This window comes from Podarcis erhardii (assembly GCF_964252035.2).
Source record: "Podarcis erhardii genome assembly, chromosome: 8".
In the NCBI taxonomy this organism is placed as follows: Eukaryota; Metazoa; Chordata; class Lepidosauria; order Squamata; family Lacertidae; genus Podarcis; species Podarcis erhardii.
Window position 1 is genome coordinate 60,639,068 of NC_138499.1, and position 27,970 is coordinate 60,667,037.

Here is a 27,970-nt window from a genome sequence, read left to right on the forward strand (position 1 = left end):
ACCATAATGCTGAAGAATTTATATACCGATATAAAGCTTTATTGATTACCATAAAAAAAATCTGTCAGGTACATACATTTGAAGAGTCAATATCACAGCTAGAACAGGTTATCTTTATAAATGCAAAGCTGTTTGGTTGTTTTGTTTTTACATTATTTTACAGATTTGTAGAACTAGCATACTATTCAAAGGTATATTAAGGTCAGTATTTTGCTCACACATTGGGGAAGTATGTAAATTGTACAAAACAGCATACAACATTAGAGTCCCCCTTTTTTTCATTCTACCCACAGAGATCCCCTTCATACCACCAAAGTGTTCATGCTCACAGCGCTTTTACTTTTTCTCCACAAGACAAACTTTAAATACTCTATTTTATTTACAGACCCACAGTAAGATTTTTCAAGAAATTACAAACCAGCTATAAAATATTCTGGCAGGTTTTACAAATTCATTCCTATTGTACAAAACTGTTAGATGACTAAAGTTTAAGAACATACAACTTAAATAATCAATGGAATAACTATGCACATGTTTGTACACAAACACACTTAACACTGTTTAACAGTTCTTAATGTGTTGCCTTTTTCACACAATTATATTCCAAGGCTCACTCATACAGCTTTCATACTGTTACTCAGCCATTTAAATTGTGAGTGTTTATAGCAGCATATCAGTGGTACCAGAAAATCCGCACATATATATTTAAAACAAACATTCTACTAATTTATTAATCATCAGATAGAAAAAATACAAACTGCTAATTCATCTAAAGTGGCAACATTTTACAAAACTGTGTGTAAGATGTATGAATTGTATTAGTTTCAGAACACATACCCTAAACCAGCAAAGTGTTATAAATTAAAATTCACTAGAGAGAGTACTGACAGGTATATGTTATTTACACTTTGGGAGAAATGTCAGCTTTGTATCAACTCCCAAAATTGGAAGCAGAGGCAACTAATCCACTAAAATAAACACAGTGTTCTGAATAAGTGAAGCTTGGCATAAATAGTATCCCTTACAGGAAGAAGCCCACAGTGCAACTCTAGTAGGCACTTAACACAAAGCCCCACTTCGTGCCACAAAATGTTTACGTACCAGTTCTATTGCACACTGCGGACCATGAAACTTAACGTGTGCGTTTTTATTTCATATTTAACAAGTGACTTCCTCACGTACAGAATTTATAAATTTCTAGTTCCTATGGCAAAATGGTCACCCTGATCCAGCTAAAGGTTACAGGCACGTGGAAGCAGATTTCCACAAAAGTATTCCACAAAGTGGGTGGACAACTTCACAGAAATGTGTACAATTCCCAGCCTTGTCCAACACATGAGGGTGTGCGCGTGTAGCTCTTTGGGGGTAGTGAAATCCCATCAACTGACTGTCCAGGAGGGAGACCAAGGAGCTGGATTCAATTTACGCTGCCCACTCTCCTCCTCTCTCTGTTAAACAGCTGGTCTACAGAACTTCAGTTTTCAAAAGGTTAGTTAGGGGTGTGACCCTGGCTGTCCCAGGTATGCTGTGTTGGACTTGGGCCACCATTAGTTTGTTTTATTTAGAACTGCAATACATTTTTATATAAAAACTCCAAGATAGAGGCATGGAGAAGGTTTCAAACATTCCACAAAAGCTTTGGAAGAAGTCCATCTCACATCTTTCTGTATTTTGCACTTTTTTGCAATTACTATGACGGAACATACAGATTGAAGACTCAAGACACACACTCTACGGAAGGCACAGTTGAAATATAAAGAATTGCTATGTGTGACTAAAACTGTTCTTCAGCCCTTCACAAAGCTTGTAGACACAAGAAAGTATAATCATTCCTCCATTTCAGATTTCATCCTTCTATACTTTGCTAAAACCAGTAGCTACCAGAACATGGGATTGAGGTAACTCTGATGAGAAAGTCTGCAGTTCTGTGTTTGCACTATTCTAGAATTATTTTTTCCCAACTATCAAGCATTCCAAATTATGATATTGAAATGTGACAAGGATTAAGAGGTAAGAGAACAGAGAACATGGAATGACAGCAGGTACTCTGGTTTCATTTTAAAAATATGTGGGGGCTGCAGGGGGGGGGGAGAGACACAAGGGATAATCAGCTGCATAAAAATTCATCTACCAATGCTGGCAATTTTTCAAAATCGTAAGAATCAAAGAGGTCGCTGATACCCTCCTCTTCGCCAAGACTGATCAAATAGTCTTCATGAAGTAGAGGCGGCAGCAAGCTTACAAATGGCCCTTCAAAACCTGATGCAATTTGGTCCTCTGTCTGCTGCAGAAGGTTGGTTGGAGAGGCCAATGGGGAGATGGTTGCTGTAGTTACTGAACAGTCAAGACTTCCCGAGTTATCAGAAATCAAATCTGTTTCAAGAAATAGCATTATTTTTTAAAAACGCGTAAGAGGGTTGCACACACGATTTTACAATATTAATGCATGTCAGTGTTCCCCCCTCTGCCCTTCCCTTCAAAGTCTATTGTTGCTGTCTCTACACAGCTTATCTTGGTAGACAAAACAATTTAAAAAGTGGGTAAGTTGCTCTGAGCAATAAGAATGCATCAGAATGATTGGGATACAAGTCTTTCCCTCCCTTTGGCTGTGTTCAATGCGGAACAGGGGTGACCCTTAACACATGAGCAGGGGTGCACAAAATTGTGATCTCTGGGGTGTGGGAATAATTCCTGGCGGTTGCTTCTATCAGGTGCAGAGTTCATCTCAAGATGCCACTGGAGAAGTCAGCACAGCTATTTGGTCTTTTGACCATGCTAGTGTAACAAATGGGTTTTCAAGCTTGTATTTGTTCAAAGTAGTCCTACTGAAATGAATGAAACCAAGTCAGCCGTGTCCTTAAATTTCCATGGGTCTACTCTGAGTAGAACTACCACTGGATACAATACCAAGTCTCATGTGACCTTTTATAAAAAGAAAGAAGTTTCATTTCTCAATGCTGAATGTTACACACACAGCCTTCTATCTTAGTGGCCAAGAGGTGGACCCAAAACAACCAAATAACAATTATTCTGGAGATAAATGAAAATAAAGTTATCAGACGATGGTTGTACGTAAAGCAGCCAGGCTAAAACTGAAAGCAAGGACAAGGCGAACGTCAACAGACACAGCTAAAGTTAACACTATCTTTTTCAACCAGCAGCTATTTGGAGTAATTGCTGCAAAAGGAATGCCTTCCCAAATAGGGATGACATTTTATTGGCAAGATACACCCGGGTGATGGTGGGGAGGTCTTTAGCCCTTAACTCTCCCCCTCTTGCAACATACGGACATTATCTCCCCACACACCAGTTCTCCATCCTGCTAAGAGGACAGGAGGGTTGGAGCAGGAGAAGCTTTCTTCTGATTGTAAATTGTGTTGTCTGCTTTTAATACTGCATGTTTACATTCTTGTAACCTGTCCTGGGAAGAGCGGCATTGCTGTCAACTTTTCCCTTTTCTTGCTAGGAATCCTATTTGGAATAAGGGAATTTCCCTTAAAAAAGGGAAACGTTGACAGCTATGAAGAGCAGGTAAGAGCAGACCCAGTAGATAGTTGCCTGGCCCTCGAAGAAGCAACGGCTGCAACTTGTGGCAAATGCAAGTAGTGACAATACATTCCTTCCTGTCCCACCAGCCAAAAGCCACCTTCTGAGCTATGGAAAACTCATCTATCCTCTTTCCCTTTTTTGCTCTGCCTCACATGCTCTGAGCATCACAAGAGTTTTGGAACTTGACAGAGCATGTCTCTTACAACAGACAAAAATAGCCACCACTTTTAAGTGACAAGAGATAATTCATAAATGACATTACCTATCATGCATAAATAGACAGCTCATAGTGATAGCCTTAACATGTACATGCATGAGTGTACATGCACAGCAGAATTAGTTTATGGTCCATGATTTCCCACATCCACCAACCTAGATGGCAAGCTCAGAGCATGGAAGTACTTACAATCAAGGCTATATTCTGAATAAAGTATGACAGTGTAGAGAGGGAAGGTACACCCCCCCCCATAGCATTCATACTTCCTTTAGTCTAAAGAAATCTAGCATTTAGCACATCATTTATTAACTGAACAGACTGAATTACGCTTTCCCTTTAATTATACTTGGTCAATACAATTTTAAAAGGTAAAATGTTACCTTTGGAAACATTCCTTGAGATATTTCCATTATGATCCTGATCTTGCGTTTTCATTGGACTGTGGTAATCTGTTTCTTCTGGACACAAGTAAACTTCAATAGGCCCCTGGGTACTAGATAAGTGTATCAGCTTATTCTGCAAAGACAAAATATCCCCATTTTCAATATGTCTTCTGCCAACAAAATGCTATAAGCGGCTACTGGAGATTTATGGTTCATTTTTATAAGGTCCAGGGTGCTAATCAAAGTCAGTTTTGTGTGGGTGGAAGAGTAACATGTTTCTGCAAGGGTCTGTGCACATTTAATCATGCAGATGAGACTGCTATTCATTTACAAATGATATAAAAATAATGCGTAAGGAATCAGTGGATGGCACATTCTCTTCCTGAACATCAACCTTTGTCTCAGGACAACATATTAAAGTACTTCATATGCAACCTCACAATCCATTTCACTCTCAATATACTAACAGTGCAAGTCTGTGCATGCCTATGCAGAAGTAAGTCCTACTAACCTCACTAGGAAAGTATGTATAAGACGGTAGCCTAACCTAAGGAAAAGCCCTGCATAGGTTGAAAGCTTACAAACCAACAGAGAATTGGTCCATCAAAATATACTGCTAATGCTAAACAGGCCAGCAGCGGCGGGCATGCGGGACAGCCCCCCAAGAGGTTCAGGGAGCAGAGGGCGCCCTCCACAGGTCACAGTTCAGGGTTAGGAGAGGGGCGGGGAAGCTGCTGCCCACTCTCCTCCTGTCTGTCCTGGCAGCGGAGGTGCTGCAGCCAGGCAGGAGGTGCCTCGCAGTCAAGGAGGGTGAGCAGCAGCATTGCCGCCCACTCACCTGCTCTCATTCCCTGACCTGGGCCCCGCAGAGCTGCGCCAGGCGCAAGTGCCGCAGCCAAAGCACAGTTCCTTCTGCCGCAGAGTCAGGCTTCAATTAAGGAGCCTGCTGTGGGGGCACCTGTTTGCATCCCTTCTCAAAATTGGGCCCAGGACCATGGCACCAACAGCACCCCTCTGCTTGCTGCCCATTCCAAATTGCCCAGCTGAAGCTTTCTTAAAGGGGTAGTTGTTTGCAGACCTGTTTGCTATGTTTTGCTCCTGTTGCTTGCAATCTGTAACTGGTTCCCCCTCCCCCTACATGTAGCGGTTCTTGCAATGGTTGATTTTGAAGTGTACAGTACTATTTCCCCCCCCCCCTTTGTTGTAAGCCACTTTGATTCTTTTTTTGTGGAAAAGCAGCATACCAGTAAAATGGTGAATGAAAAATAAACGAATATTAACGGCAGGGGTGTGTGGCCTGCCCAAAATGGCCTGGTGGACCAAACTGGGAGGTTTGGCAGGCCAGAGGTTCCTCATTGCTGTCTTAGAAGGTGGAAAAGCCAATAATTTTTTTTTAAAAATCAAATTAGATTAAGTAGTACAGGGTGGAAAGTCAGTGTAAGAAACAGCAAGACACAAGGCACAAACACTACAATGAGTGAAATAATCAGAGGCGGTGGTAGCAGACCAACTTCTCAGGGAACAGAACGAGCAAAAAAAGATAAATGAGACAGCATTAACCAAGATCTAGTAGTCAGAAGGAAAGAGAGGCATAGAAGAATGATCTCCCAGGTTCCAGAAACTAAAAAATTAGAAGACTGCCCATTAGCATTTTTATTGCCATATAGAAAAATGATCCCATTCAGTAAAGCTTATGCATAAATATGGAATAAGACCACTGCAAATGTTACATATTGTGTAAGATTGACTTACAGAAGAAAAACCATAAGCATTTTATTCTTACCTCTATTGGGTCAGGCACTTCAAGTTTTGTTTCTGGAGGAGCTTTCACAAGTATGACAGTTTGGTCTTTAAGGCTACTTATTTCTTGAATGTCTTCGTATCTAACATAAGCTAATGTAAACTTTGTTAAAGAATTGTTCAGCAGCAGCCTTCAGTCACATGTATCAGTACACTAAAGTAAATATTCTTATACTGTTGCCCCATCAAGGCTACCGTTAGCTGCTCTCTCCCTACTTCTAATACTAAATTTAAAAAGTAAATAAGAATGAAACTGAAACAGCCCTGAAGTTGGACAATGCGAGGAGCGATCTGTTGGCTATACTTCACATTTTTTGATTATGAAACAATTTGTAAGGTTTTTAGAAATTACACCAACAAATCAGTCTTGTATTAACTAGAATCCAAACAGTGTTGAAGTGAGCTGCTACTGCAGAACATCAGTCGTAGTTTGAAAAATATTATTATTATTTATTACCCACCCTTCACCCAAAGGTCCCATGGCAGGTTACACAATGAAAACACTTTAAAACCGCTTACTTACATGCGATTTAAAATTATCAGAATAGCTATAAGTAAGCATCATGCCTGCTGCAGTATATCATTAATACCACCAATACAATCCACTACCCCTAGCCATTAGAGAAATGTTAAGATTTCCCAAATGAGTTCAGCCTATCTCAAATCTTCCATTCTTGGGCAAGGTGATTGAGCGCGTGGTTGCTGAACAACTCCAGGCACGCCTGGAGGATGCGGACCATTTGGATCCCTTCCAGTCGGGATTCAGGCCTCATCATGGGACTGAAACTGCCTTGGTCGCGCTGGTTGATGATCTCCGGCGAGCTAGGGACAAAGGTGAGAGTTGTTTCCTAGTTCTGCTGGATCTCTCAGTGGCCTTTGATACAATCGACCATAACATCCTTCTGGACCGTCTAGAGGGGCTGGGAGCTGGGGGCACTGTTATACAGTGGTTTCGCTCCTTCCTCCTGGGCCGTGTTCAGAAAGTGGTGGTGGGGGATGAGTGTTCAGACCCCTGGGCCCTCACTTGTGGGGTGCCTCAGGGTTCCGTCCTCTCCCCCATGCTTTTTAACATCTATATGAAGCCGCTGGGAGAGATCATCAGGGGGTTTGGACTGGGTGTTCATCAATATGCAGATGATACCCAGCTCTACCTCTCTTTCAAATCAGAACCAGTGAAGGCGGTGAAGGTCCTGTGTGAGTGCCTGGAGGCGGTTGGAGGATGGATGGCGGCTAATGGATTGAGGTTGAATCCTGACAAGACAGAAGTACTGTTTTGGGGGGACAGGGGGCGGGCAGGTGTGGAGGACTCCCTGGTCCTGAATAGGGTAACTGTGCCCCTGAAGGACCAGGTGCGCAGCCTGGGAGTCATTTTGGACTCACAGCTGTCCATGGAAGCACAGGTCAATTCTGTGTCCAGGGCAGCTGTTTACCAACTCCACCTGGTACGCAGGCTGAGACCCTACCTGCCCGCGGACTGTCTCGCCAGAGTGGTGCATGCTCTGGTTATCTCCCGCTTGGACTACTGCAATGCGCTCTACGTGGGGCTACCTTTGAAGATGACTCGGAAACTACAACTAATCCAGAATGCGACAGCTAGACTGGTGACTGGGAGCGGCCGCCGAGACCACATAACACCGGTCTTGAAAGACCTACATTGGCTCCCAGTACGTTTCCGAGCACAATTCAAAGTGCTGGTGTTGACCTTTAAAGCCCTAAACGGCCTCGGCCCAGTATACCTGAAGGAGCGTCTCCACCCCCATCGTTCTGCCCGGACGCTGAGGTCCAGCGCCGAGGGCCTTCTGGCGGTTCCCTCATTACGAGAAGCAAAGCTACAGGGAACCAGGCAGAGGGCCTTCTCGGTAGTGGCGCCCGCCCTGTGGAACGCCCTCCCATCAGATGTCAAAGCGATAAATAACTACCTGACATTCAGAAGACATCTTAAGGCAGCCCTGTTCAGGGAAGTTTTTAATCTGTGATATTTTAGTGTATTTCTGGTTTTTATGGAAGCCGCCCAGAGTGGCTGGGGAAACCCAGCCAGATGGGTGGGGTACAAATAATAAATTATTATTATTATTATTATTATTATTATTATTATTATTATTCAGCCTATCTGATATAAAAGGATATCTCCGATTCTCAGAATCTTCTCTTAGTAGCTTTAGGTCAAGAGAGCAGCTTTGTATCAACTCGTCCAACTTTTGCTCTTCCTGGTTGAGTTCTGCCACCTCCTTGGACAAGCCTTGACAGTGTGCCAACATGCCCCCAAAGTCCGACAGACTGCAGCCCCTACAAGACAAGTGAACAGACACTTCACAGGCAATCCTAAAGTTTCCCGGTCCAGACAAGAGTTTCTCTTAAAACTTCATGTGACTATTCAGTTCAGAAGAAGCTGAGTGCTGAGGATTTGGCAAGTCGCATCGTCTGAAAAACTAGCACATCAAAGCAAGCTGGCGAGAGGCGAGGCTTAACAAGATCTCTTTTTAAAAACATTGTTTCACTTTATTCCATACGTATACAGAGGGATTTCCAGATTCCACCCATGATTATCTCATTCCTCCTTCTGGAAGAATGGTGTGCCTTACCTGATGTGCAAAGATAACAAAACACCATGTACTAATGGCATTTTGGGCATAACTTTCTTTTAGTGGCAGTGACTCTTGCTGCATGTTTGAAAACGCTCTCTAGTTCCATTTGTTTTTGTCGTTTACTTTTAAGATTCAGTGTTTGCACATAGTTATTAATAACAAAGAGCTGCTGCTCCTGCTTGCTCTGCTCACTAACCCCAACTTCCCCCACACCTGGCCAAGCCCTCCTTCCTTTACACCCAGCCCAACCCCCCAAGCTGCACACTTCCTTCACAGCACACTTTACTCCCAAACCCTTTTAAAGGAGGGTGGGAGGTGCTTCAGAGAGCTGCTTGCTAACATACTCTCTGAAGCACCTCCCACTTTCCTATAAACAGTGCAGCCATGTGAACTGTAGCATGATTACATTCTTGCAATTTCATTATATAGTAAGAAATGTGCTGTGGGGGGGAGGGAGAGAGCCTCTTCGGGACCTTTGGGTAGTGGATAGTGGGGTGCTTCTCCACTTGGACCCAAGTCCAAGCAGGACCCCATGATAAGAGTTTCAGACTAAGAAAAAACTTGATTCTCACTTCTTAGTCCAACCATTATATTCCCTGTTTTAGAAGAATTAAGTCAAAGCACATAAGAAATGCACATGTGCTGCAAAGTACCTTTTTGCCAAGAGATCAATACCACCAAGTATCAAAATTCTCAAGTTGAATGTACGCCACCTCCATATCTGGATCAAATTTAAAGTTCATCTCATTTAATGGGAAGTACATGGCTATGAACTGGAAACTTCTGGTTCAAATTTCAACTCAGTCGTGAACTCATTATATAGCTGTTGGGCAAGCCACTCTTCCAAGCTCACCCCCAAATATCCACCACTGTATTAAAACCAAATTTCTTCTGAGGCTATGCTCAAGCTTCAGAACAAGCAAACTGTTATTGGGCGGCGTGGGGGAGAAGGCAACATCTTGCATTCCTACATCCCACGATGTTCCCTTGCCTTCATATGCTTCTTATGCAAGAGGAACTGATTGAGTTTCTCTCTCAACAGTACTGCTGGCGTAACCTGTGTACTTGAGCTGGGGGTGTCTAAGCTCACACCTGCACCATGCATAGACATCTCATGGCTTTCCCCAAAGAATCCTGGGAACCGTAGTTTGTTAAGGGTGCTAAAATGGCTCTCTGGAGGCAAACTGTATTTCCCATGATTCTTTGGGGGAAGCCATGACTGTGTGGCATAAATGTGCTTTTCATATGTATGGTATGGATGTGACCCAAATTGTCCCTGACCACAGCTCAAAATGCTTCATGTGCATTATTTAAGCAGAAGCTTAAACATGCAAAATCTGATCCCTTTTTGGTCTGTAGCTCTGTATTACAAGTGAAAAAAATATATATTTCTTTGTTTTTTCCCTAGGCAAGTAAGTCCCCAGCCGTGGAGAGCTAGTGGATAAGGAGAGTAGAGGGCTCACTTCCCATAATATGCCGATTTCTATATACAGAGAAGTTTATTTTATTTTTTAAAGAAACGTGAAAATATAATGCCACCAACCACACGCCAAAATACTCTATTGAGAAAAGGGCTGTGCTACATGATATTTCTAGATGTTTGAGTAAGCCATGAGAATGTAGCTGAATCACTTCGGGCACATCAGAATTCAGTTGTCTGTCTCCACTGGTAGCCAGAGGACTCCAAGCAGCTCATAAGTAAAACATGTTGTAGGTTTGTCCACAGCACCTGACAAGCAGAGGGACGCTGCCTCTGAATAAGCCTCATTTGACCAAGTATTATGGGCAGTGGTTTGCAAGCCACCATTCCCTTTCCCAATGCATTCCATGTGATATGTGGCCTTGACCTACAGCCAATCCAAACACACACAGTCAGTCATAACATACCTCCATGAATGGCAGGATTAAATTTCCCTGGTTGGTAGTCAACTATGTTTTACTCAGAGTAGATTTAACTTAGCGGTGTTCATTGATTTTAGTAGGCCTACTCTGAGTAAAGCTTAGTGGAATAACTCTTGTTATCCTCCAGCATACAAAATACTTTCGTGAATATGAAATGTGAAAGTGCAAGGCCGTCATGTAGGCAACAAGAATATAGCACTAAGATACTTACATCCACTGAATGTTGTTCTTCGATTTTTTTTTAATGAGGTGAATGCCTTCCAGGACATTGGTGATGTCATAAATCCTCCTTTTTTGTACCTTAAGGACTTCTGCTGCTTTGTTCAAATCTACGACACCATCTGGGGACTGGCTCAGAAGCTGAACAAACTTCTTGGTGAGAAGACCCAGCGATGTATCGTATCGCGTCTTTTCTGAAGGGGATTTGGGAGCTTGAAGAAAAATTAAATTCATGATGGTTATGAAGCTGGCATTAAAACTCTTTTTTAAACCTTCTGAGTAATTGGGAGTAATTGTGTGAACTGTACACGGGACCACTCAGAGCCAGTTCAAAATTATACATCCATAGAGCAGCTAGGCTCGAGCACCTTTTTCCATTGCTTTTCTCGAGACATGCTAACTTTCAAGCCATATCTATTGTATAAAGAAAAGACTGTGTGAATAAACTGGAGGTATAGCTTTGTATGTAAGAGAAAGGTAGAAAGTGCTTCGTGATTTTGTGCATCACCAGCTTGTAAATAACAAGCTAACAGAAGCTTTAAAAAGAGTCACATCGGTTCAACCATCCTCCAGTCACGACCAATACCTCTCTGTTGTGACATTCAATGTAACTCTTAACATTTTATGCATTTATTTTGAATGTGTGTATCCTGCATTGTAGCACCAAGAGCAGCTTTTAAAAAAATCTGCATTCACAGTCAAAATAATTTGCACATATAAATCAGAAGCAACATGGCGGGCACGGTTATTCAGAAGGCTCAATCTATGATGGAGACAAAAGTTCCCTTACTTGTACTAGGCAGTTTCCAAGCAACAGTCCTATTGAAGACCTCAAAAGCAAGGGAGTGAAGCAAGTGGCTAGAACTCACTCAATGCAAGATGAATGTCAAGCCTTTCTTTGTTGGCAATAACCTTGATTTTCCCCAATTCTAGAACACGAGGGGACAGGTAGCCCCCACTTCAGAAGATTTCCTTCCAAGTCATGGAGGGCAATTGCAAAGTCAACCCACATGTATGTGCATAAAACTAGCTCACTTTCATCTGCTATCCCCTACCCTCACATGTTCACTTTCCACAAGCTAGAGAACACACGAAGACGACTAATATCTAGCTCAATAGCAGTACCTGTGGCCCTCCAGATACTTTGAGATAGAATCACAGACTTGTACAGTTGGATTGGACTACAACTCCCATCAACCCTGACCACCAGCCATGCTCTCTGGGGCTGATAGGGAGTATAAGCATATCTGGGGAGCCACAGCTTCCTCACCCCTGATCCTGCATACATAGTAGAACAAAACTGCAATGTGAGACAGGGGCTGATAATTTTAGCCAGAGCAAAAACAACCATGAAGGGTACCTGAGAACACACTGAATGCACTGGCTTGATCAATGGGCAAGGAGCAGTGATTCAAAATCTAGTACGGTAACATAATGCTTTGAAGCTCTTTGCAACACAGTTAACCAAAAATGTTCCTTACTTTTGGGACTATCTGGACTTCTAGTTGCAGCTCTCCCTTTCCCCTTCGGCGTTCTTAGTCCTTCAGCCAGAAACTGCTGTCCGCTTCCTCCCAGTTCCAGTCTTCGCTTTGCCTGTCAAAAGAGCAGTTCTCATAAAGAGCAAAATCAACCTTATAAGATGAAGTTGTGCTTACAGGACCTAGAAATTATTATAGTCAGGAGGTGAGCCAGGAAATCCATGTATCTTTCTCAACTTCTTAGGTGCCTGTAGATATAATAGAATGCTTTTATTTTGTTGCAGATACCCCCCCAATAGGTTCCTTCTTAATGGTGTTCTGTAACATAGAAACTCACATGTGCTTCAAGTTGAAAGCCTGCATATTCTTGCATTGATTAGGGCATAGAATCATAGAACTATAGAGTTGGAAGGGACCCTGAGAATCATCTAGTCCAAACCCTGCAATGCAAGAATATGCAGACGTCTCATGCAACTGGCACATCATGAGGCTAGGATCTGAGGCCCCCAAAACAAAGACTGTGATCGCAAAGTTTTCCCCACCTTCTCATTATGCAGCTGAAGCAAATAGTTCACTATCTCCTCCTTTCCTAGTGCCATAGCAAGACAGCTTTCACCCTTCCTACATCCTTCAACTGTCTGCCCTGGATCACAAACAAGATTCAGCAGCTAAGCGAATAACCCACCATTGTTGCATTCTAACCGGGTTACTTAGTCTGCATCAATGCTTTGCTACACAACCTAAAGTTGCTTCTGCTAAACTCTTCTTCCAAATATATAACTTCCTAGTATACCACACCAGGCATCCCCTACATGCAGATAGCTTGAAGTTCTAATGTGGCAGCTACAGATAAAGTTCTGTGGGCATCGTGACAACTGTAGGGGCTTACTTTAGCAGTATTTCCAAATCATGCAAGTACAGTTGTTTTGCCAAGTAAAATTATCCAGTTATAGAAGAGTATCTATGTTCACCATGTCTTCCTTATTCACTATGTTATAACAAGCCAAGTTTTATATGGTAGCCTCAACTCTATTCAATGAATTCTGTGGTGTGCATTTTATTTATTTCCTGTGTTTTATTATAATCGTGATTATTTTAATTTGTCAGAAAACCCAAAAAAATGGCCAACATAGGTTAACTGAATGCTGTTAGCTAGAAACAAATGTTGTAAGACATTCTAGGTTTTTCATTTGACCTAGAATATCAGACAGACTAACATTTTCACGGACCTCAGTAGCAAAGTTCACTTCCACAGTGGCGACATTTGTCAAACACAACACACATGCAGACAATATGAGGTTTGGCACCATAAACTTTGTAAAATTGCCTAATGAGACTCATTGCTATTTCAATCCTTTTTTTATGGTGGTAACCATAGATGGGGTGAGAACAGCTTTGAAATACTACCAAAACATTTCAGTCATCTTACGCTTAAGTCTTTGGGGACTAAGAGTTTTCCCACAAAACCGAGCTCCAAACTTGCCACCATGTTTTGATTCACTGAAAATGAAACTTTTTGAGAAATATGGGCAAAAAAGGAGCAACAGCTCAGAGAAGAATACATGCTTTGCAAGAAAATGGAATCAAGTTCAGTTCCTTAAACATCTGGTTGAAATACAGTGGTATTTCAGGTTACATACGCTTCAGGTTACAGACTCCGCTAACCCAGAAATATTACCTCAGGTTAAGAACTTTGCTTCAGGATAAGAACAGAAATCATGCAGCGGCGGCGCAACGGCAGCAGGAGGCCCCATTTGCTAAAGTGGTGCTTCAGGTTAAGAACAGTTTCAGGTTCAGAACAGACCTGCAGAATGAATTGAGTTCTTAACCCGAAGTACCACTGTAATGTTGACCTGTAGACCTAAGCTGGTGCCCAAGATCTTGAAAATCCATTCCTAGTGTTGGGTAAGATTTGATATAAAGACAGCTCTTTATATCTTAACATACTTCTGTGGTCACCATATTAATCTGATGCCATCCCTTTAGTCGTCTGTCTTTGTGGGCTATATTAACACTTCTACTGCAAAGCCCTAACATTTGACTTAACTGAAGGCATCCATTGTAACAGCATTCTAACAGAAAACATGTTCAAGTAGGAAATTTTCAAAGAACCACCATGAAAGTTAAGCTTACTTATAAAGTATGTACTATGAAATATAGTTCATGTTAGGTTAGTTCAGAGATAGGTCCCCCACTAGTTAATTTGACACTCAACACATCTTTCCACCACACACCCACTTATATATTGGCATGAGCACCGCCATTAAAATGAGGGCATTTAGAAAAGGGTTTGAAATCTGCAACTCCCAAGATGTGTGTGGACTACAGCTCCCCCATCATCCCTAACTGCTGGCCATGCCAGTGGGGGCCAAAGGGAGTTGTAATCCAATTAACATCTGGTGAGCCACAGTTCCCACCCCTGCTTTAAATATCTCGAAGCAAGGGCTGTGAGAATGACTGGCCCACTACTGCAGAATTTAAGGAAATCCACACCCCATTCTAAAGATGCACCCTTCATATTTATTGGCACAGTCCATTTTGGTTTCAGGTATGTATACAACAGTACAGCAGACTCTTAGGGGTTGTTTCCACAACTGTGTAATTTTGTCTCCTTTGAAGTGCACCAATCTTCAGCCTCTTACAGAAGAAGCCGTAAAACTTTTGAGTTGGATTTATATGATGGGGTAGGCATTGGAAGATTGAAAGGGTTTCAGCTTTGTTATGTGGGCTTCTTTTTCTGGTAGTTATTGGACACAGAATTTAAAAGTAAATCACGGATCTGCTGCAACCTGCCTCAAGATATGTGTTTGTGTGAGCGGGGGGGGGGGGGGGGAGGGGAGATTTAATAATAACTCAAACAGCACCTTCAGCTGCAAATTGAAAATGCAAATAGGCAAGTATTGTACATAGCAGTCACAATCTCAGCAGCCACTTATTTCCTGGAAGATCTTGGTCTGCAACAATTCAGATGTTGAAAACTACAAGAATTACTTGAGGTGAGCACGTACTTAGAGACATCCATGCCTTCTACAATGGCCAACACCCTCCACCCATTAACAAACTACAGAATTCAAGCCAATATATATTTCACACAAATATATGATATGGGTCTAAACCACAGAGCCTAGGGCTTGCCGATCAGAAGGTCAGCAGTTCAAATCCCCGCGACGGGGTGAGCTCCCGTTGCTCGGTCGGTCCCTGCTCCTGCCAACCTAGCAGTTTGAAAGCATGTCAAAGTGCAAGTAGATAAATAGGAACCACTCCGGCGGGAAGGTAAACGGCGTTTCCATGTGCTGCTCTGGATCGCCAGAAGATGCTTAGTCATGCTGGCCACATGACCCGGAAGCTGTATGCCGGCTCCCTCGGCCAATAAAGCGAGATGAGTCGCTTACCACAGAGTCGGTCACGACTGGACCTAATGGTCAGGGGCCCCTTTACCTTTAAATATATGATGTACTTTAAAAGGTGCTGTGTTTTCATCAGTTAACAGTAACCACAGTTGGGATGATACATGTTGTGGTTGAAGAGCAACATAATCAAAAGCACCCAAGTGTCTCCTTAGTCAAAAAGAAGTCCCCAAGGCCAGCTGAGGCTTGTTCTAGTCACACTAAACTATAGTTTGGCAGATATCTGAAGGTGGCCAGTGAGCTCTTTGGATCCTGGTCTTACGGTTAACGTGTAAACATATAAATAAGGGTATTAAGCCTGTTGACTTTTCTACTTCAGTCATTACAAGCTAACCTGAAGTTTGGAAAGGACAGCTGGATGCTGACATCTTCCATAAGGTGGCAACCCAAAAAAAACCCTGAAATGGCTTCTGAAATATCACAGAAACCATTTTAAGTACAGAATGGTTACCAGTGACTTCCAAGAACATGTAACCTAACCTTTGCAGCTGCACTAGCATGACTCATATGGAAACCCTCGTTCTAAATTGCAAGTTTCACAGTTTTATATCATAATCTTATGCCCATCTACTGAGAAATAAGTTTGCATAGGATTGCAGGCTTAGGCACTTTCTGTAAATCAAGTTATTTGAAAACCACACAGAACTCCATCTATGTTTTTCAGCCACCAACATAATTCATGAATAAAACGTACTTAACAGTGTTTGCTTGAAGCTTTAGCTCCCCTTATCATAAATTGCATACCAGCAAAGGGGAGGGTAAAATATGGGGAGAAAAATAGCAAGGAGATGGGAATTTGGTTTTATTTAAGTGTGAGCTGTTGGTTTCCATTGGTTTCTCAGCAGCTTTTGGCACCACTGACCATGGTGCCCTTCTGGAGCAGGAAACCATGGTTAATGGCTTTTTGACAAGCCTGGGTATGAAGCCAACTTCACAGCATTGCTCCATATCCTGCATTGTTCTGAAGCTTTTAACCATAGTTTATTGGTCTGAACTAAATGGGAAACCAGAGTTAATGGGAGATTTTGCTTCTGTGTGCTGTCAAGATTTAAAAAAGAAATTATACATAGACACGCCTTTACAACTACCAGTAATTCAGCATGCATGTATTTTGTATTTGGGAGTCCGCTTAGAGTGCAAAACCTAACATGAGAAGCAGACATAGGCTAAATATGTTCATAATGGAGTACCCCTTTTGCAAATGACAAGTTATTTCCATATAAAGCAATCAAAGCAGAATATTCCTTTCCAGAAACACAAAAGTTCCTAAACTCCTGATTTCATCATTTCCCCCCAAACATTTAAGAGCATAGCTTGAATGACTGGCTTACATGAAAACTACTCCAATACTAATAAGCATAAATGTTAAAAATTATGGTCTCATGCTTTCAATAAACCTTTTAAAAGAATGTTAAGTAGAGCCCTGCTAGGACAGGTCAGTGGGCCTGATCCAGTCCAGCATCCTGTTCTCACAGTGGTCTGCCAAATAGGATCTGAGCGCAATAGCACTTTGGCCACTTGTGATTCCCAGCAGCTGCCTCCGACAGCCGAGGTAGAACATAGCAATCCAGGTGTGGAGTTGCTGAATGTGGAGAATATTTCAGAAACAAGAACTTTACTGTCACCCTCCCCTCAGCAATAATCTCCAAAGTACTATCTTGATAATGGCTTTACAATTGAAGAGCATGTGGGTTGTTGTTTTTTAAATGCCGAAGTCCTTTGCAAAAGCAGCCTTCATTTTAAAGATGTAACATTGTGCTTTGAGACACTCCTAAATATTTCAAAAGCAGATCATATAAACAGCATTTTAAACAGAAAAAGAGAGATCACCTTTGCCGATCAGGTCGGAAAAGGTGATTTTTAAAGTCAGGCTTCCTCAACCTCGGCCCTCCAGATGTTTTGAGACTACAATTCCCATCATCCCTCACCACTGGTCCTGCTACCTAGGGATCATGGGAGTTGTAGGTCAAAAACATCTGGAGGACCAAGGTTGAGGAAGCCTGTTCTAAGTGATTCACCAAAGGCTTCATTTTTGCTGTTGCAGACAGCTATACTCTGAAAGAATGAAAAACACACTCTCACACTGTGTGTGTGTTTCAAACTCTCCTGAAATGCAGGCGGTAGAACAGCTCTATGACATGCAAACCCCTACCCAAGAGAAAAATTCATTTTTTTTCTTTTCTTTTTTTTTTTGCAAGATTGTATTAAATGTTCAGGTAGGAAGATAATGAAAATGATCAATTTGTATGCTGCTTCTATCCCTCTCACAATCCAAAATTACTAATGGATTCACTGCCATTCCTTGGTGAGCTGCTTATCTTTTAAACATACTCTCATTAACTGCTCTTTTTCACCACCATTTCACTTGTAATATCCAGTTTCCTCAAAATCCAGACACATTTTAGGAGTAGAGGGAGATATGCATTTCCATTTGGAAACAAACCCAGTGTGTCACTTTAGACATGAACTAAGCCACACTCCCTGTAGCTAACGTCAATGGGCCACAGGACTCAGGAGTATGTTTCTGTTAAAAGCAATTAGCTGCCTTTAAAAAGACTGGAATACTTACCATCCTACAGATGAAGGGTAGTCAATTCAGTGCCTTCCAGATGTTGTCAAACTCCAAATCAATTATCCCCTGTCCTCGTAGGCAATGGTTAGAGTTGATGGGAGTTCAGCAACATCAGGATGGCACTGTGTCAGCTAGCCCTGCTGTAGATAATAATAATAATAATAATAATAATAATAATAATAATAATAATAATAATAATTTTTTATTTATACCCTGCCCTCCCCAGCCAAGGCCGGGCTCAGAGCAGCTCACAAGCAATAATAAAAACAAGATGAATGATTACAACTTAAAAACAAAAATAAAATACAACATTAAAATAATGGAACATTAAAATGTAGCCTCATCGCAGGAGGAGAAGGAAAAGAAAAAAGAAAGAGGGAGGGAATCAAATTGGCTCCAAGCCAAAGGCCAGGCAGAACAACTCTGTCTTACAGGCCATGCGGAAACAAATCAGGTCCTGCAGGGCCCTGGTCTCATGAGGCAGTATGTTCCACCAAACCGGAGCCAGAGTTGAAAAGGCCCTGGCTCTGGTTGAAGCCTATCTAACTTCCTTAGGGCCTGGGACCACTAGGGTGTTGTTATTTATGGACCTTGAGGCTCTCCGTGGGGCATACCAGGAGAGGCGGTCCCGTAGATACTAGGGTCCTAGGCCGTGAAGGGCTTTAAAGGTCAAAAGCAGCACCTTAAATCTGACCCTGTACTGCACCGGGAGCCAGTGCAGCTTGAAAAGCACTGGGTGAATATGCTCCCATGGCAGAGACCCCGTGAGGAGCCTCGCTGCAGCATTCTGTACCTGCTGGAGTTTCTGGGACAGCTTCAAGGGCAGCCCCGCATAGAGCGAATTACAGTAGTCAAGCCTGGAGATGACCGTCGCATGGATCACTGTGGCCAGGTTGGGGCGGGAAAGGTAAGGGACCAACTGCCTGATGCGGCAAAGGTGGAAAAATGTCGCCTTGGCTGTTGCTGTAACTTGCGCCTCCATGGAAAGGGAGGCGTCAAGGATTACACCCAAACTCTTAACGGAAGGCAATGGCACTAATTGGGCCCCCGCAAGAGAAGGGAGTTGGTCCCTCATCCCCATGCCATCCCGACCTAGCCATAGGACCTCTGTCTTCGAAGGATTTAGTTTCAATCGGCTCCCACGAAACCATCCAGTCACAGCTTCCAAGCATCTGGTGAGTGTGTAAGGGGCCGAGTCGGTGTGGCCATCCATCAGCAGATAGAGCTGAGTGTCATCAACATATTGGTGACAGCCCAGCCCAAAGCTCCGGATAATCTGGGCAAGGGGGCGCATAAAGATGTTAAAAAGCATCGGGGAGAGAATTGCGCCCTGCGGCACTCCACACACCAAGGAGTGGCGCGACGACATTTCCCTCCCTAGTGCCACCCTCTGTCCCCGACCAGAGATAAAAGAGCACAACCAGTTACGGGCTATGCCCTGTATCCCCACGTCTGCGAGGCGGTGGTCCAGAAAATCATGATTGACCATGTCAAAGGCTGCTGACAAATCTAAAAGGATCAGCAGTCCTGACCCGCCTCGATCCAGTTGTCTATGGAGATCATCTGTTAGGGCAACCAGAGCTGTCTCCGTCCCAAAACCAGGACGGAAACCGGACTGAAATGGATCTAATGCCGATGTTTCCTCCAGAAACCTACCAAGCTGTTCAGCAACCGCTCTCTCAATTACCTTACCCAGGTATGGAAGATTTGAAACTGGGCGGTAATTGGATAGGTCTAAGGGATCTAATGAAGTTTTCTTTAAGAGTGGACACACCACTGCTTCCTTCAGTTCCCCTGGGAATGTCCCCGTGTCAAGGGACAAATTGATAATTTCAACCAGGGGGGTCCGCGCAACATCTGGACACTCCCTAATCAGCCAAGACGGGCACGGATCAAGGAGGCAGGTGGTGGGCCTAGCAACTTGGAGGAATCTATCCACATCAGTAGGGAGTATCCGATCGAAATGGTCCAACACTGGACCTGAAGTCAGTCGAGGGGCCTCCAGTTCAGTCATTGTATCTAAATGGGCAGGGAGGCCAATTAGATAGATGGTATCTGAATCATAGAATCACCTCATCTGGACCAAAAAGAGAGCCCTAATTTAAAGTAAAGCATTCAAAGCACTAATTATCTCAGTGTCCAATTCCCCAAATCAGTTCAAACCTACTTCACTTTAAGACGCTACTTAAGAAATACGAATGGTCCAGTCTTAAGGAAAATTTAATTCAAATGAAGCACCACTGATTTTACTTTTTGTTAACATGAGCAGGATAAGACAGCAAGCTGCACAGGCAGTGTACCCCAATACACAAGTTCATCCCCCCACTGAGTAGTGAACAGTGCAATCCTATGCCTGTCGACTCAGACAGGGCTTACACCCAGACAAGTGTGTACAGGACTTCAGTCTAACAAGTCCCATCAATTTAAACAAGGCACAACTAGCTTTCTCTGAACTGGGGCCAGTATTTTATAACCACTTCTCTCAACCCTTGTTTGTTTTCTTGTCCATTTTAGAGCAAATGCACCTTCCATCACTATCAGAACTATATGGCATACACATGAGCGGTCGTCATCATGAACAAAACTGACTACATTCAGGAGGCTCACAGACAACTTTCCAATACCGCCTTTTACATAAAATTGGACTCAGACCCCACACAAGAATACAAAAAAGAACTGAACAAGATTGTTAAGGAGCTACCCCCACACATCCAAGAACAGATCCTCACAAACACACCAACAGAACCTCGACCAGGAACTTTCTATCTTCTACCTAAAATACACAAACCAGGAAATCCAGGACGCCCCATCATTTCAGGTATTGGCACTATTACAGTGGGTGTCTCCGGTTATATGGACTCTGTTCTGAAACCATATGCCATCAGTGCTCCCAGCTATGTACGTGACACCACAGATTTTCTGAGGAAAATACAATCTTTAAATAATCTTCCCAACAATACTATACTAGCTACTATGGATGTGGAATCTCTGTATACCAATATCCCACACAACGATGGTTTACAAGCTATAAGGAATACCATTTCAGATAAAACCACAGCGGACTTTGCTACCAAACTCTGCCAATTTGTCCTTACCCACAACAACTTCAAATTCGGTGATGACCTGTTCCTTCAGATCAGCGGCACAGCAATGGGCACCCGCATGGCCCCACAGTATGCCAACATCTTCATGGCGGATTTAGAACAACGTTTCCTAAACTCCTACCCACTCAAACCTCTCTTGTACCTGCGATACATTGATGATATTTTTATCATCTGGACACATGGTCAACAGACCCTGGACACCTTCCACCAGAAATTCAATGATTTTCACCCCACCATCAACCTAACAATGAATCAATCTATGCAAGAAATACATTTTTTGGACACTACTATAAAAATACAGGATGGGCGCATAGACACCACCTTATACCGTAAACCAACTGACCGACAAACATATCTACATGCCTCTAGCTACCATCCCAAACATACCAAACAGTCCATTGTATATAGCCAGGCACTACGTTACAGCCGCATCTGCTCCAATTCTACAGACAGAGACTCTCACCTAAGAGATCTACAGCAAACCTTTTTAGAACTAAAATACCCAGCAGATGAAGTTAGACAACAGATCAACAGAGCCAGACTGATACCCAGAGAGAACTTGCTGCAAGACAGACCCAAAAAAGAAAATAACAGAACACCTCTAGTCATCACATACAGCTCCCAAGTTAAAACAGTACAACGCATCATCAGAGATCTACAACCTCTCCTGGACAATGACAGTTCTCTTTCTCAAGCTCTGGGAGGAAGACCTTTCATTGCCTCCAGACAGCCCCCCAATCTTAAACAACTCCTAACCCACAATAATACTATAACCAGACTTAACACGGACACTGGCACCAGAGCCTGCAATAAACCCAGATGCCAACTTTGCTGCCACATACACCCGGACAACACCATTACTGGCCCCAACAACATCACACATACCATCTCGGGACTATTTAATTGCTCATCGTCTAACATTGTGTATGCCATAAAATGCCAACAGTGTCCTTCAGCTCTCTATATTGGACAAACAGGCCAGACCTTACGCCAAAGAATAAATGGACATAAATCCGACATCAGGAACCACAAGACAGAAAAACCAGTAGGAGAACACTTCAATCTCCCAGGACATTCTATACAAGATCTCAAAGTAGCTGTTCTATTACAAAGGAATTTCAGAAATAGACTGGAAAGAGAAGCTGCTGAATTGCAACTTATCACCAAACTTAAAACTATGGAGAGACCTGGTTTGAATAAAGACATTGGATTCTTATCTCATTATACATGACAAAGCCATTTTTCACCTTCTCACCCCTTGCTTTTTCCTGTTAGACCTATTGCAGTCGTTAAGAGTCGTCAACAGGCTCATCGCAGCTATCTGCCAATCACCCATTCCCACCACCCTTCTGAGTAATACCCCTCCCCACCTTCTCACTATATAGAAAGGTCCGGTGACTTCTGTTTCAGTGTATCTGAAGAAGTGTGCATGCACACGAAAGCTCATACCTAGAACTAACTCAGTTGGTCTTTAAGGTGCTACTGGAAGGAATTTTTTTATTTTGTTTTGACCATGGCAGACCAACACGGCTACCTATCTGTAACTAGAACTTTGTTTCTATTTCTTTGAATGGATTATGTCTCATCCCCAACTTACCCAGATACCTTGCTTGGGTTGTTTTTCTAAAACAGGCTACTTCACAATCCTAGTACACCTACTAACATATGAGTGCTCATCCAGTTAAGAAGCCGTAACATACCTTGCCGTTCTTAGGAATCCACAACTCAAATTCTGCCAGAGAATCAAACCACTATTGGAAACAATAATCTCTGGCATCAGACCTAAGAGAGACCTACTTGCTCACAGAAAACTTTTATGTGGGAGGTTATGGTTAGGTTGAACTGCCCTAAAGAATAAAAGGCCACAATCTTACCTCACTTACCTGGAAGTAGCCCAAATGAAGTAAATAGTACTTTTAAGAAGAATTTGTTAGGATTGCACTGTTAATCATTAACTTTCACAGCTCTCAGATCTTAATCACTTAGGCACAGATCTTATATCTAACTTTTCCATTTATATCAAAATTATATTGAAATTATCCGAGATGATCAGAAATCCTACTTAAAAGATTCTGTAAGAGGCCAGGATATAACCAAAGGTCCCTTTTCTCCAGGTTCTTACGAGTTATGTATTAGTTTAATTCAAGCCTTAGCCACTTCCATGATGGGCTACAAGCATTTTCACTATGCAACAAGGCAAAGTAGGCTTTGCAGAATTTGGGATTTAATTCTTCTGCCCCCACCCCCATGATATGCCCGTTGATATACCACAAACTAGTAACATTGTGTGAAACTGTCTAGCAAAGCTGATTTTTAACACCCTAAGCAGTATTTGCAGATAGCGCTCAAATATTCATTTTTCCACTACATAGCAAGCTTCAAGTTATAGAGGAATACAAACTGCTGGCACAGCTCTAAATGTGTATCTTGATTTAAGAGAATATAAACTATGCCTGTATTTAGTTTATTCAGAGTTTAAAATCTGAAATTGTCACAGGATCATAGTAGTTCCTTCCCCTGATCCAACTCTAATCAGATTCTAAAAAAAGAAAGAAAGATACATAGGCATGACTACTTGCACCCGAAACACGGGTACAAATAAGCATCCCAGTGAAAGCAATGCAGTTAGATAGTATCCTCTTTCAATGTGTATTCCAATACATGTCCTATTTGTACAAGTACTGCACTTCCGTATCCAGGAAGTGATATGAATACAACCATCTACTTGCCCATAGTTTGTTTCAGACTCTTACTTTCCAAAGTCTGTGTATTTGTAGAGCACGAAATCAACTATAAACTGTCACTAGAAACACTATGGTGTGCTTTTTCCCCCCTGGTATACATTGTGGACGTTAATGCCCGCCACAATATAGAAAAGGCAGAAAAAATAATTCTATATTATAGTTCATATTAGTTGATAAATCATTAACCTTCACTACATTAGCTATATGAGACCCCAGAACTTCTGCCATGCAGATGCCCCAACAGATGACATAGAAAAGGTTCGTTGAAAGTAAAGTTTTTGTTAAATTACTTCTCTAAAATGTCACCTAAATTAGTGTGATGTACTGGAGTGCCCAGTCACCACGGGCAAGGGCCTAGATCACAGAATCTGCTCTCAGCAACAGACAACCCATTTGTGAGCAGAATTAGTGGTAGAACAAGGATTTGCACATGTGTTAAATCATTCTAATATCTATACTTGTAGACACTACCACTGGAATAAGAACAGACTGTTCTTCTCATTGAAAACCACACAACCATCATGTTACAAATAGGCTTTCTTCACAACACAAGTAATCATCTGCTACTTGACAGACAGACAGAGTTTCTATGGGACCAATACTATGAAAGACAATTGGGCGATCAGTTTTCCAGATTCAATACCATTTGGTAGTACATGAAATATATCTGCACTATGGCAGATGCCTGGCTTGATGTCATCAAGATTTAAAGCCTTATCTCACCATCCCAAATCCCTTAGAGAGCATGCTTCATATGACAAAAGCTTATATTAACACTCTCCAATTTACAGAAAGTGTCCATTAGGCCATTTTAATGTGATTCATACATACATTTTAATTCTTACTGCACATTTAACCCTGAATTGCCATAGTGGTGAAATGGCATTTGTTTGATTATTTTAATAATCTGATTTGAAGGCTAATAATGGGAAGAAAGATGGAACCATTCACTTTATTTAAAAGGAGTTGAAATTTGGGTTGTCTTTCTCTTTCTCTTCCCCTACCCTCCAATCCTGTCAGTTGGCTATAGGCCTTCTCTCAACTGAGCGAACAGCCAAGACAAAAAACAAAACAGAGATGTTCAAGGCAACAGTCATGTTGTGGGTATAAGCCTCAGCCTAAAAAAGAAAGGTTCAAATGTTAGATCATACAAAATAAGTAGTGTGGTATCCTAAATCATCAAAACAATGTCATGGTGATTGGGGCAAGAAAGGTCATTCCCACAAGCATGCATACATACTGTCAAGCACTCTTTTCAAACCTATCAGTGTAAGCCTACTTAGCTACCTGACAATACCCATAGAAAGGCTCCAAATTCAACAAACAGAAAAGGCCTTCTGGTCCAGAAAGGTCCAAAATAGGGCTGCCCCAAAGTTGAAGACCACACCTAGCAGCTTCCCCATTTTATGGCTGTGTCCTATTTTGCAGGCCTACATTTCCTTACACAGCAAGAAGAAAAACGGGGCTCTGTTCCTGCCTCTAATCTCCCCACTGCCACTTGTATATCCAAACTTCATTTTGTTTCTGAACTACCAACTCCTGTGGAAAGTTTATAGGTTATAACAAACAGGTACAAAAAGGCCTCCAGGAACAGCTTCAGAGGAGAAGTTGAGAGGGTGCAGTAACTTAATTATTCTGTAGCCTACAAACCACATTCCCACAGTTTATAAGCCTAACACAACAGGGTTTTTCCAACTTAAAGGGGGGGAAAACATTCCATTCCTCACAGAGATCACCCTTCCACCACCTTATCAGTAAAGAAATTATAATCGAATTATACTTAACAGGAGGGAGGGGGGGAGAGAAGAAGAGTTAGAAACAAGACAAGTGGAAGTTTCAGTTTGAAACCCCGCACTGACCCAAGCTCACCCCACACACCCTGACCCCACACCCAAGCCCTGAAGTCATTTCAAACATGAAGCGGCACACAGGCAACGGTGGCCTGAAGCAGTTACTTGAACCGTCCCAACTTTCAGGGAGTCATCTCCAGTGACAGGCAGAGGCCCAACTCAGCTCAGCCACAGGAAGGAAAACACCGCATTCAGGGGCGGGGAGGGTGACCCCACGGTCATTCCAGTCGAGGGGCAAGATGGGGGGGAGGTGAGGGGGTACTTTTTAAATATAACCTAGCACCCCAACTTTAATGCCCCCCCCCAGGAAAAGGACAGTGCTTGAATTTTGAGAAACTCTGCCGGGAAAATGAAACACAGTTCCTCCAGTGGGCGGCCAGTTCTGAAAGTGCCCGACCCCCCCCCCACCGCACCCCCAAAGAGCCCACACGCCCCCCTCCCCCAGCCTACCTGCTGCAGGGGCATTTCCAAGCCTAGCGGTGCCCCCCGGCAGCTCCCAGAGTTGAGAAGCAGGAAGGGCCGCGTGTGCGAGAGAGGGAGGAAGGCAGAGACCCGGGCACACGCGCGCTGTTGTGTGTCCGGGGGTGCGCTGCGCTGCGCGGTTGCCCAGGCCAGAGGAAGAAGGAGCGTGTGTGTGCGCGCGTTTGTGTGTCCCCCTCCCCCCGCTCGGCTCCGCGCCCCCCTCCTTCCCTCTCCCTCCTTCGCCCGGCTCCCAGTCACAGACGCGGCCTCGGCGCACGTGTGCGAAACGTCACCGCCGCCGAGTCCGGGGGTGAAGCGAAAAGGAGACCAGCGGGACAGAGAGCCTCCCCCTTCCCCCACGGCCATGCTGCCGAGGCAGACCCTGAACCCCACCCGCCGCCCCCAGGGAAGGGGGGGGCAGCCGGATCGCGCGCCCCCTCCCCACGGCCGCCCCCTCCAGTGCAGCCGCACACAAGAGCCGAGGTCCCGTGCCCCGCGCACCCCGCTCCGATGTCACGGGTGTCCCAGCCCGGCAAGCACGCCACTTGCAGCACCGGCCTCTGCTACACTCTCTTTGTTCCAGCCAGCAGAAATTGAGGGGGGAGACGGGCGCAAGAGACACCCCCCCCGACCCTCTTCCTTAAGGGAACGGCACCCGCGGCCCCCCTGCGTGTTTTTTGCACCGGGTGGGGGAGACTCTGATCGCTTCCCTCCCCCCACAATCCCGGCCCGCAAGAACCCACCCTGCGCCAAGAGGGGCCAGGAAATAATAATAATAATCATAATACTGTAATAAAGTTTCTAGCAAAACAGGGCGATCCAAGGCAGGCGGGCTTCCTCTCCCACCCCACACCCCGGTGTGGGAGGAGGGCTGAGCCCCGCCAGACATGCACAAGATTGGGGAGGGAGGGAGGCATTTACCGAGGGTCGGCCTGCACTTTCCAGGGCGGGCTGCAGCAACACCGTCCGTCCGGCGGGCCCGTGCGGGGTGCAGCACAAGGCGCTGCTGCTGCCCACGAGACTGGGCCGGGCGCCCTCCGCCCCGCCGCCCGCCGCCCCGGGAAAGCAGGAGGAGACCCAAGGCGCCCCCAGCGCGGATGCCCCGGAACTGCTGCGGATCTGGAGGAAAGCAGCGGCGGGAGCGAAGCGAGCAGGGAAGCTGACGGCGACGGCGGAGGCCGCCGCCGCCGAGTCCATGGGAGCCGAGGGCGGGCGAGCAGCGAGGGCGTGCGGCTGCAGTGCTCTCCTCCGCATCCTTCCCCTTGTGGGTCTGCCTGCGCCCCGAGCGAAGTCTCCTCCCACCCTTGGCGCTGCTCCGCCGCCGCCGCCGCCCCCCGCCCGGCCTGCCGGGCTCTTTCGCCGCTCGATGCCCGCGCCGGACTCGAAATGGTCCCGGCCGGGGGTAGCGGGGGGTCTGCGGCTGCCGGAGGCGTCGTCGCGAGAGCGAGCGAGCCCGCGCGGCGGGCAGATGCCACGGATGGAGCCCGGCCGCTGCCGCGCGCTGGGGCTGCCTGGAAAATGGCTCCAGGAAGCAGCGGCGGCGGCTGCCGCTGACAATGAATGAAGGGAAGGGAGAAGGGTTACGCGCCAAGAGCCTCCCGCGAAACTCAGATTTCCCGCCCGCTTTTCAAATCGGATTTGCATAGCCAGGCCCCCTCGCCACGCCGAACCTGCAGCGCCGTCTCATTGGTTTGCTCT

General features: G+C 44.2%; 1 protein-coding gene across 4 annotated transcripts; it reads right to left on the reverse strand.

Annotated features, from left to right (window-relative positions):
• Positions 1-17: 17 nt before the first annotated feature.
• On the reverse strand, positions 18-27,931 carry E2F3 (E2F transcription factor 3). Of its 4 annotated transcripts, none has more exons than XM_081873414.1 (7): positions 27,194-27,931; positions 12,137-12,248; positions 10,648-10,867; positions 8,075-8,235; positions 5,933-6,045; positions 4,147-4,282; positions 18-2,373 (listed from the first exon to the last, which is right to left on the reverse strand). In XM_081873414.1, exons 1-7 carry the CDS (start codon positions 27,914-27,916, stop codon positions 2,108-2,110), a joined length of 1,731 nt encoding a protein of 576 aa, XP_081729540.1. In that variant the 5' UTR covers positions 27,917-27,931; the 3' UTR covers positions 18-2,107. The 4 variants fall into 4 exon arrangements, with proteins under 4 accessions (XP_081729540.1, XP_081729541.1, XP_081729543.1 ...); XM_081873415.1 differs by lacking the exon at positions 27,194-27,931 and adding an exon at positions 26,261-26,483; XM_081873417.1 differs by lacking the exon at positions 27,194-27,931 and adding an exon at positions 12,819-14,900.
• Positions 27,932-27,970: the final 39 nt, after the last annotated feature.